Source organism: Sturnus vulgaris, chromosome 17 (assembly GCF_052056855.1).
Source record: "Sturnus vulgaris isolate bStuVul1 chromosome 17, bStuVul1.hap1, whole genome shotgun sequence".
NCBI classification, from domain to species: domain Eukaryota; kingdom Metazoa; phylum Chordata; class Aves; order Passeriformes; family Sturnidae; genus Sturnus; species Sturnus vulgaris.
The window spans coordinates 5,481,672-5,492,894 of record NC_142259.1 but is presented as its reverse complement, the minus strand read 5'-3'; the positions used below and the strand labels follow the sequence as shown (position 1 = coordinate 5,492,894).

The 11,223-nt window shown below is 42.4% G+C and overlaps 1 protein-coding gene across 1 annotated transcript; it reads right to left on the bottom strand.

The window, feature by feature from the left end:
- Positions 1-454: 454 nt before the first annotated feature.
- Positions 455-5,317, bottom strand: MRGBP (MRG domain binding protein). The gene is made up of 5 exons (XM_014873936.2): positions 5,077-5,317; positions 4,046-4,167; positions 3,411-3,492; positions 2,835-2,912; positions 455-1,802 (listed from the first exon to the last, which is right to left on the bottom strand). The coding sequence occupies exons 1-5, from the start codon at positions 5,300-5,302 to the stop codon at positions 1,612-1,614; spliced, it is 699 nt and encodes a 232-aa protein (XP_014729422.2). The 5' UTR covers positions 5,303-5,317; the 3' UTR covers positions 455-1,611.
- Positions 5,318-11,223: the final 5,906 nt, after the last annotated feature.

Below are 11,223 nucleotides of genomic sequence, written 5' to 3'. Positions count from 1 at the left end.
GATAAAAGAACAGCATTCCCAAAGAGCCAGCACTCTGAAAGCCAAGGGGGACAACGAGCAGCTGTGATGGAGGCAGTTAAAGCGTCTACATTTGCTGATAGCCAACTTCACATCCAAAGAATTCCTACAAAATTTGTGTTGCTGGATTCACCGAAAAATCCCCAAGTGGACTTTCCTTGTTACGAGGTTGGTGCTGAGTGGTTGCACCAGTACACACTATTGTTGACATATTTCTTCTTCAAGCTATAAAAGCATTTCATTGGTAGAGCAACGATTTTTGATTAGAATCCCATTGATGAGAAGGATTTTCCCACAGGGACACGAGACTTGTTACAAAATCTGCACTTTATGGCCAAAATCGGTGTAGATTGTGATAAAGTAACCAGCACTTAATGCTAAATTACTTTTAAAATAAGCTGGACCAGATTTTAATCAAGTCACACAACAACTGCCATTTAGTAAAATAAAAACAAGTCAAATTTATTCTTTGTATAAAACAAGAGAAGCAAATTAGGCAGACAAGAACTTGGCTATGTACCTAAAACAAAACCTAAAAGATGAGAAGACTCCTAGTGCCTCACCTTGAAGGCAATACTGAGAGACTAAGAAGTAATTCTTCCTTTTATTAACTGATAGTTAATATAGTGAAACAAATTCAGTACCATTTCAGCCTGCTTCATTCACCATTTAACAGGTGTTTGTTGACTGCGATCCATCTTTTGACAACACAAAAATAGTAACTTCATCAAATCTCAATGTTCTAGCATATAAAAGATAAGCATTACAATGTCAGCAAGATTCTTCAGTTGTAGAACAAAAAGAACGTTTTGGAAAACCAATTCCATTCACATCTACTAAAACTGCTTTAAAAAAATAAATAATTAAGTACAAACCCCACTGTCATACACTACTGTATTACAAATGGATGAAGCAACACCTCCATGTTCATGCACAGCTCAGCTGATCCCTTATAAAACCATGTGTCATCACCAGATTTTTTATTTAGGACACTTACTCATTATTTGGGCTAGGGGCATTATAATTTTCACATGGAAAAATGTTCCATCAAAAAGGGTGAAATGAGGTTCCTCCAGCAAAGAGAGTAACAGAACATTTCAAATGCAGTGGTTATCTGCATTTAGAAGAATTTTAGTTTTACTGAACCAACAAATTGAGACATTTGATACAAATGGAAGGGAAATGGCCAAACATTACCCACAGATGGTCTGTAAGAGTCACAGACAGCAAAGGCAGAAAAAGCAACCCCACATTTACAGAAATCACCTCTGCTTTGGATGCTCCAAGGCCCTGTGCCCCATGAGGCACTCCTTCCACGAGCTGTGCTGACCCAGAGTGTGTTGCTGGTTTGAAATGCAGCCCTGGCACTGTCACACCCACCCTCCCCACTGCCAGCTTTGTCCCCACACCCCGGGAAGGCGGCTCCTCGCTGCTCCCAGGAAACAGCCCAGGAGAGACAAAGCCAATGTGCAGATTCCTCAAATACTGGCTCAGCTATCTTTTACTTCCTCCCAAAGTTCACGTAGCAGCTGTGCTGCTCCTTGTTTCTCCTGCTCCCTCCTCCCATCCCCGAGTTTTTCACTGCTCTCAGCTCTATGTCCTGCGTCGTTTGGCGGCGCTGGGACTCGAGGGGTTGCTGTTGGCATTTAGAACCTTCTCGGTGACTCTGTTGCGCTTCCTCTTATCAGACCCTTCTTTGGATCCAGGATCTGATGAAGTTTTCTCTTTCTCTTTGCTGCTTGGCTTTTCAGTTGTTTTTGCTAAACTTCCAGAGGGTGCAAAAACTGAAATAGGACCAAAGTAATGATTCCAGATCAGAGTCATACACATAGGCAAACAAGAGTGATATCAAACTTCTTTATATTCCATAAAACTTCTCAAAACAATCCACTCTCAGCATACTTGTCCATCATTTAAGTCTTACTTTCAGTTCTAAAGGAAAAATCTCTGAGAAAGGCACATCTTGCTTTTATTTGCTTTAAAGACAGGCATATATTTTGACAAGCTAGAGATCAAACTCATTAAGTGGAATTAAACAGCACTTAATATTAAAATAATTTAAAGGAACACTTACAGAAACATAGGACCAATCTATGGAATTTAAAATCAGCAGCAGTCATTACATTTGGTACCATAGATAATTTTAAAACTGAACACCCAAAAATTTAATATCTTTTAAAATACATTTTAGATCTTTTATTACAGTCTTAAACACCACTTATTCAGTGATATAAATATGATGAAATTATATAGTTAGCAGTTGGCTTGGTCTGTTAAGATAAATAGCAGGATCTCTACTGTTCACATTTGACTTGTTCTACAGCAAAGTGTTAGGAAAACAAGCCTTTTATTTAAAAGCAGCAAGGTAATGAAAATAAAATAAAATAAACACTCTGCCCACCTTCTCATTTCAGCATGCAACTTTACAATCTCTTTTGATTTATAGGCCCTATTTCCCCCATGACTACAAAGTCCCAACACAGAGCATTTAAGTTCAAAGAAATCATTCAGCTTTCTTCCAGAAATCCTCAGATTCCTTCAGACTCCCAGGGGTTTGTCAAGGACATATTAAAGCAAAAAATTTCCAAAGCTATACAACTTTGTACAGATGAATTAGGAGCAAAGAAGAAATCTTTTCAATAAGCAGCTGCTTACTCTGTGCACTCTTAAATTAGTCAAGTTCTTAGCATGAGCACAGGCTAAGTCTGAGTACAAATCACAAAGTACACTGCATTTGGATTTACATTTTAACATTAATTTCTCAATTACAGTTGGTTTTTAATCTCGTATTACACAGTAGAGAGTTACAAAATTACCTTCTTCAGGACCTGCATGTGTTTCCATCTCTTCTTTTAAAATGTCCTCTTTCACTTCTTCTTCCATCATTACTTTTCCTACAGAAAGGATTGTTAGCAATGGTTAGATGGTTTTAAAAAAAACACGTGATTTTTTTCTGGATTAGTAGCCTCTGCATATTTGCAAATATTCCACGCAACATTCAGCAGTAATTCAGTGTCAAGAAATTGTTACTAAAATGAGAAAGTGAAATACTAAACAGGCAAAACATATTGCAATGTCTTATCTGTACTAAGATTTTACACTGAATTTTTAGTGTAAAGTTTAGTGTACCCAGTAATTGAGAAGCATTCCACTGAAGTTTAAAATATCCCAACAAGTCCTTTGGCAGGTGCTTGAACTGCCTAGTTCCTGTTTTGGATAACACGTATTAGCTAAATTTCAAAATCCAGTTCTCACTGCTCAACCTGAGATTTCTTCAAGCTCCTGCACATTTCTATTAAATTTGACAATCATGCTTTTTTGGAGGAGTTTTGTTAAAGATTTTGGGATGAGATTAAAGCAACCAAGAATCGAAGACTGCAATCACATCTCACCTTCTCTCACTTCTTGAATCATTTCGTCAGGAAGAGCAAAATTCTTCTCTATATTGGGGAATGGAAGAATCTCAGATTCATGCTTAGAAAGAAAAGAAGGATCTCCATGAGTGACTGGTAAAAGACTTTAATTTGAATTTTGACATGCAATCTCAAGTTCTATTTTACATGCAATTAAGAGCTAAATATTTTTTAACAAGACACTTCAGATGTTAGAGAATCAGGAGGCTTCTGATATCAAACTGATTACTAAGGTCAGGATACCTGAGATCACAACTCAGGATCATTTGAGATCATTTTCGGAACCCAAACATAGCAAATTCTTATGTAAACACATGGAAACTTTCTCATTTGACACTTATGTATGTATCTAAACATCTTCTGGATCAACATTTAGGCAACTTTAATAAAGTCAGAAAACAGCATCAAAAAACCCCCGAAAAACCATCACAAGCCACAGCAGGTTTTATTGTCTCATATCTAATCTACTTTTATTTAGAAAAAACCCCATCAACTCACTGGAATGACATCTAATTCTAAATGCCATGAAAGGTACAACAGGCTCAGTGATTTTGGCATGTCAAAACTTCAGAACTCCATGAAACCATGTGGCAGCACCAACCCTTTATACTCACAAGAGCCTGCATATCATACATGGTGCTCAGATGGTCCCAGATCACTTTGGATGAGATCTGCCGTCCGATATTCTGGCTGAATTTATCCCGGATACAAATCATGTGGAAATGGCGATTCACACCTGAGGGAAGAACCCAACACTGTTAACAGTTTTACTTACGATATTTAGACATATAAATAAATTAATTGATTTACTTATGAATTTAAAAAGCCTTGTTATAAGAAATCCATACATTACAGGATAGACAGCCGGCAGGCTGATCTTTCATCCTGCACTGCAGATGCTGTTCTCTAGAGAGATGAAGGTGTCCCTGTGGGTAATTCTAACACACAGCCAAAGCTTTTAGAGAGGCTGTGTGAGAAATATCCTAAGGAAAGCATAGGGAGTGCTGTGTCAAAGTCTGGGCTCCTGAGTACAAGAGAGACACAGAGCTCCTGGTGTGGGTCCACTGAGGACAACAGAGCTGAAGGAACTGGAGCATCTCTCTGACAACGAAAAGCAGAGGGAGCTGGGCCTGTTCGGCCTCCAGAAGAGATGTCTAAGAGGGCACCTCAACAATGTTTATGAATATTTAATGGCAGGTGCCAAGAGGATGGACCCAGGCTCTGCTCGGTGGTGCAGAGCAGTAGGACATAAAGCAATGGGCAGAAACTGCTGCACAGGAAGCTCCACCTGAATACGAGGAAGAACTTCTTTACTGCGAGCACTGGAACACACTGCCCAGAGAGACGGTGGAGTCTCCCTCACTGGAGATACTCCAGAACGGCCTGGACACAATCCTGTGCCGTGTCTCGGCAATGACCCAGCCTAGGCACACTTCCCCGTGCTCGCTGCAGCCGGGCCCGCTCTGTGATGCAGTGAGGGCGCAGTGCAGCCTCTCACACGGCGGCTCAGAGGCCCGGCCGGGCCCGGCGCTCCCTCCCACAGGCCCCGCCGCGGCCGCCCGGGGGCCCTCCCGCCCGGCCCCGCTCCCCGGCCCCGCTCCCCGGCCCGGCCCCGCCGCTCCCGCAGGCCGCGGCCCGCGCTTACCTACGGGCTTGTGGCCCAGCATGGCGTGGAACAGGCACACCTCCACCTCCGGGCTCCACACCACCGCCGCCTCCTCCGCCGGCGCGCCGGGCTCCGGCCCGCCTGCCGCCGCCGCCGCCGCCGCGGCTGCAACAGCGGCAGCGACCGCCGCGGCAGCCCCGGGCCCGGCCGCGGGCAGCGCCGGCTTCTCCACGGCGGCGGCCGAGCCGCCCTCCGCCTCGCTCATCCCCGCCGCGCCGCGCCCGCAGCGGCTCCTGCCGGCCGGGAGCCGGGCACGGCCGCGCGGGGCCGGGCCGCGCCTGGGGCGGGGGAGCCTCGGCGGGGCCCCGCAGGTCCGGGCGGTTCCTCCGGACGGGGCCGCCCCGCGATCGCAGCGCCGGAGGCGGGACCTGGGCGCCGGCGCCAGCCCCGAGCGACGGGCGAGGCCGCGGCACTTGCCGGGAGCAGCCTCGCGGAGCTGTGGGGAGAGCTTGGGGAACATCTGGAGAGAGCGTTAGGGGCGTCCGCAAGTGCTTTATGGGGCTCTGGGCAGAGCCTCATGGACCGCGGTCATGTTTCAGGGTCTCTCGGGCCAGTCCTGGAGGAGCAGAACCCTGCCCTCCCAATGGGCTTCGCAGGGCTCTCCTCTGAATTTTGAGATCCCTGGCGCTGGGGTGGCGGCACTGGGAGATCCCAGCGGGGCTCAGGGTCAGCCCTGCTGCCCAGGAGGCCTCGGCCACCCCAGTGCTCGGTGTGCGAAGTCTTGACCAGTTCAGCATTTGCCCTCGTGGCCTGTCCTTGTGTGGCGGTGGAAGGATGTCCCGAGCACTGCCAGCCCTCTGATCACTCCTTATCACAACGCGATCGTTTTATATCAAATACCAACCTGGCGTTGATGCTTGACAAATAACTCTGCCTGGCTTGGTTACAAAACACGGAACCTTTGCCCAGCAGCTTTGCCCATCATTTAAGATGGAAAAAAAAATTGTTTGGGAAGAAAGGGAATGTATCATTCCCTCGGAGATAAGGGGTTTTTGCCTTGTTAGGTATAATTAGACACACAGGCATGAAATAAGACTCTGTTGCTTAGGTGATAGGGTTTTCCAATTGCTCACTCCTCACTTGAAGATTTAATCCATTTTGTGACATTAAAACTATTTCAACAGCAAATAAAGATCACATCATATGCAAGGAATGAGTGTTCTGAGTGAATAATGAAGCTGTGGGAGCAAACACTCACAAGCAGAGACTTTATTTTAATGCAAATTATCCGAATTAATAAAAAGCAGGAAGGAAAAGATGCAATTTTCTGAAATTGAACTTTCTGTACCTGCTCATAGGCAAAGAGCTGACTCGTATTATTGTTTTGGGCTTAATGTAATTAATACCCCAAACAGCTTAATCTAACATTAAATAAACATTTGAAAGGAGTTAAACCCAAAACCTCACATGTGAAGCCTTGGGAAGTTTGGTAATGTGAATCCTGGATGTGGAAAAATCCTCTTTTCCAGTGGGGTTCAGTCTGGCCTCTTGGAATGATTCTGTGACTCCAGTCTGCCTTAGATGCTGTTGAAATTCTCCAGGAACAGCTTTCTCTGAGACCTCCAGAGTGACAAGTGATCTTGCTGGCATGACTTACCTGCCCCAAGACTACAGGAATATCAGAAATATTCATTTTTCCTGCTGTCCCTGCTGTACCTGTGTCCTGGCTGTGCTGGACCTGCCTTCATACATCCCAGGCTTCACGCTGATTTCCTCATTTTGAGCCAAAATCACCTATCAACAGGACTTTGCCAATCTCAAACACAGATCCTCATGTTTTTGCAGTTAAACCCAGCCCTAAATCTCAGTCCTGTTTAATCTCTCAGTGTTTATTTGATCTATGCTCCTGCCTAGTCTTCAGCTGCTACTGAGAGCAAGGCTCATGATTTCCTGCGATGGCTGCACAGCAGGAGGAAATGAGTTCCTGAACAACTAAATCCCTGTTTTCATACATGTTTCTAGGCATAGAAAAACGAGGGGAGAAAGAAAAGCAAATAAATTTCAGAGTATAAAAAATTGTTCCCCAGTAGAATAGTTTTCAAAGTTTTGCAGGAATAACTTACTTTTAAGCCTGTGTGAGACACTGAGTGTCAGCACTGTCAACTGTCACATTATGCTCCTACTTAAAGACATCAAGAGGGAATAACTGTGTCAACTCAGACAGAAATTTTTATGTCACTAAGTTCTTATGGCTAAAAAAAGTAACGTGAAACAGAATATTAAAAATCCTAAGTCTACCTCTGAAAATACAAAAGCATCTGAAAATAATTCAGTAGAATAATATTGATGCAACAGGAGCAGTATGTGCATAAACTGGGTGCTCTTTTGTTTTAATCACAAATAATTACGTTTCCCCGTGTCTAAATTCCCTTGTCATCTTCAATGCCTCTAGGAAACATATGGGAGCCTATAATAATGCCATGTATAATCTCCACCTGGATCTTGACCAGAGTTTAATTTTCCCCTCATTAAATTTGACTGGGATTTTTCCTTTTTTTTCAGTCACCGAACAGATTTTTCAGAAAAATTTACACTTCTCTCATTCAACTTTAAATCCAACTTTTGGGTTTAAGCAGATATGGGCTGTGTAAGACGTGCATGATTTTATTAATTCCTTTTTCTTCATACTCTTAAGGCTGCTTTCAGCCTTAAAAAGCTGGTTGTTGTGTCACCTAAGGGTGCTGAGCTCTTGGCTGGATCAGTGTTTCCACCCCAGAAGATGATCAGTAATTTCCTAAGACTTTGCAACAACTGAGAAATCCGCCTGGCATTTGGCATTCTCCCTAGAAGTGTTGGATTTCTGGGATAAGCAATATGGCTACAACTATTTCTGTCATTATTTTAGAACACCATGTGCTAGTGCCCTTAACAAAGCAAAAATTTCATTCCAAATCCCGAAATTTTTGGTGTGCTTCATGAACATTTGTAAAAGAGTATAATCTGCATACTTTTGCATTAAACCCAGCCATTTAACCTTAACCTATATCTTGGATATAGAATCTGACAAAATTTTTCTTACATAGGTAAGAAGTACATGCAGAAGGACATTTTTCTGGAGCCTCTTCCTGCACCAAATTACTCTGAGATCCATAAATCCTCCTACAAAATAAGTAATCTCAGTACTTTGGCACATTCCAGTATTTCTGAATAAAATATCTTTTGTGACTTACAAGGACCTCCTGAAGAGAAGAGTTTTGATGTGATTTGTAAGCTTTAGCTGTACTTTCAAATTTTTTTTTTCAGTGTGAAATCTGCAGGAAGTTTTGCTTTAACAGAGCTGCCCAGGGAAGTGTCCAAAACTTGGAGCTTATTTATTTTGCATATATTTTAATAAATCAGCAAAGATAGTTTGATCTGAGGATGGTTTTCTCCCTGTTAAACCTGTAAAGGAGGAAGAACCACAAAGATAAAGCTGTTTGTTTTCAGTCTTTTCACAAAGCCCTTTAGAGCAGCATTGCCTCTTCCTCTTCCAGTTAATTACCTTTTTCCTTTGCTTAAAGGTATATTTGATTATATTAAACAAGGACTGAATGGAAAATTCACTCTCAAGATCTGCCCTGCATGGCTTCTTACTGGTGCAAAATAGGGAATTAAAATCAAAATAAGGGTGAAGCAACAAGGCTGAGGGCAGCAGCTGTCAGACAGGGAATCTGCTCTGCTCAGACATATGTTCTCAAACTGAATTTTTCCCTTGTGATCAGTTATGCTCGTTCTCCCAGTGGAGAGAGGCTTCATTTTAGGTGGGCATCAGATGGCAAACCTTGGAAAAGTAGCTGGAAACAGTGCAAATAATTATCTCTGAGCATGCACAGAGGGGTTTGTTACTGCTGCTGTTGTGCTTTAAAATATCCCAGCACAGAGGGGATTGGAGAAGGAAAAGCCATCTTACTGATTTTTCAGTTTAATAAATCCATCATAGCCCAGGCTTACAGAGAGGCATAAAGATGAACCAGTGGATTTATAACGAACAAGCTCAAGGTGAGCACAAAGATCAATTCCTGAATCCTTGGCTAGCCCAAGTCAACATCAGAGCATGTTTTACTGAAGGTGATTTTTACTGAGAGTGCCTGAGTGTCAGCCAAACTAAAGTGCTGTTAGCCCAGCTGGTCAGGACAGATCCAAAAGGAATTCCCTTACGTGACAGTTTCAGCATTGTGATTAGGATTGCTCAGCTCATCCCTTTCTTCTCAGGGGCATTAAAAAAATTACTTTAAATAATTTATTAAAAAAAAAAATTAAAAAATTATTTTTCAAACTACTAGTTTGTAAAATAGCAAAGAGCCAACATGAGCAGAAAGGATCCTGAGAAGGGAAGCAGGGAAGCACTAACCCTGCCTGGCTGACATTAGAACACAGCCGCACTCAGCGATCGCTGTGGCAGAGGGTGGCAGCAGATTTTCATGAAGCACGTGTGCTCCTTTGAGCACACACAGAACTACTCAGGGGTCTGGGAGAGATCCTCTTAGGGCCCTTATTTTCTGGCATTTCATTTTTACTAATGGAATTCACAAGCACCTTTCAGCAGCATCATCCCTTAGGCTACAATGTGTGGGTGATGCCTGAAGTTGTTTCCTGGGATGGATCCGAAGCAGGGGCAAAAGGGACAAACTGCAGGCACAGCCAGGCAGGCAATGCTGCTGGCACAGAAAACAGCACAGAAAGCTGTGGAAGGAACAAGTCTGCTTGAAACTTGGCTTGCAGTGATGATAAATCAGTAGAACCAGCCAGGCCTAAGGCAGGTAACTTGTCAAGAAATGTCTGAATTTGTAGAAATAGGTCTCTAGAGTCAGTGTGTCTCTGAAACAAGAGTCCACAGAGTTCTGCTAACTGGACTTTTTTTTCTCAATGGCCATGGAAATAAGTCTTGTCCCATCTCCTGTTTTGTTTTATAAACACTTCTGGTTTGATTTGAAATTTTCATTTGATTTACAGAAGCGAAACAGAGTTGTGTAATTCCATCTTTCCTCAAGGTGCAAAGTATCTAATTACTCACAGTAGGGAATGCTTGATAAACCAATACATCTCATCCTGGAGTTTTATCTGTTGAACCAAATTCCTCACTGTCCATCACCTTGAGAAGAAATTGGATTCTCAGAAATCATCAGTATATTTGCAGTGGTTCCATTGGTAGGAGATGTTCTTAACCTGGGTCACTTTGCCTTTAACCAGGCAGATGCAGCCCTGGATCAGAGCAACTTTGCCTGGTGTTGCCAGAGTCTCTGAGTTTTGTCCTTCACCATTTCCAATGACTCCACCACTATCTTTAGTAACACTAAACCAGACTGACTAAAAAAAAAAAAAAAAAAAAAAGAAGTAGTTAAGTAGTTTTATGCCTAAGTGTGAATCAAAGGGAAAAAAATCCATTTATGTTAGTGAAGGTAGAATTCCCTATAGAATGTATTGTTTTCTATTTATTTGGTTGTTTAGGAGATACCTGTAAGAGAAGACAGGGGACAATTGGTTATTATTTCTGGAACTCTTACCTATTTTTTTTCTGTAATTTACAGCACATATTGCAAAGCCAGTTATTCCTTCTAAAACAACACAGACAAAAAAAAAAAAAAAAAAAAAAAAGCCAAAATAACTGTATCAGTAATTTAAAGTATTTGGGTTAGATCTGAAGTGTTTCCATCTTCATAGCCAAAAAAATGTCAGCTTTTACCATGTGCCTGCCTAGGGTGTCTCAGGAGCAAAAAAAAAACCCTCAAGTAAATAAACAGGTTTAAAGAAAGGCTGTAGACGACACTGTCGTGACTGACATCACTATATAAAAATATGCTAAAAAAATCTATATATATATCAATCTGTTCCTGTAAAAAGGCACAGATACAGCTAACAATATCACCAAGGTAGAATGTGCAATTGTTTTTATTATGGATTGATACACTTGGCTACTTCCTGCTTTCTGATTCAGCAGGCAGAACTTTATTTCAGTGCATTGCAGCTTCTGTGGCTAAACTCAGGGATTTTATCAGCTGTAGTGAGGTGCTATAATTTGATGTAAAAGCCAATGATGCCAATGAGGGATCACTTAAGAAGTTTGGCAAATTATGTATGATATCTTTATGAGAGCCTTAATTGCATAAACCTGCCCACTGGATCAGCAGTTCTCTACTGCATCCAGAA

Excerpts from the sequence above, each read along its gene's own strand:
- MRGBP (XM_014873936.2), bottom strand. The coding sequence starts at position 5,302 with ATGAGCGAGGCGGAGGGCGGCTCGGCCGCCGCCGTGGAGAAGCCGGCG. Across the intron at positions 4,168-5,076 it reads GCTGGGCCACAAGCCCGTAG|GTGTGAATCGCCATTTCCAC; the intron begins GTAAGCGCGGGC and ends TTCTTCCCTCAG. Across the intron at positions 2,913-3,410 it reads GATTCAAGAAGTGAGAGAAG|GAAAAGTAATGATGGAAGAA; the intron begins GTGAGATGTGAT and ends TCCTTTCTGTAG.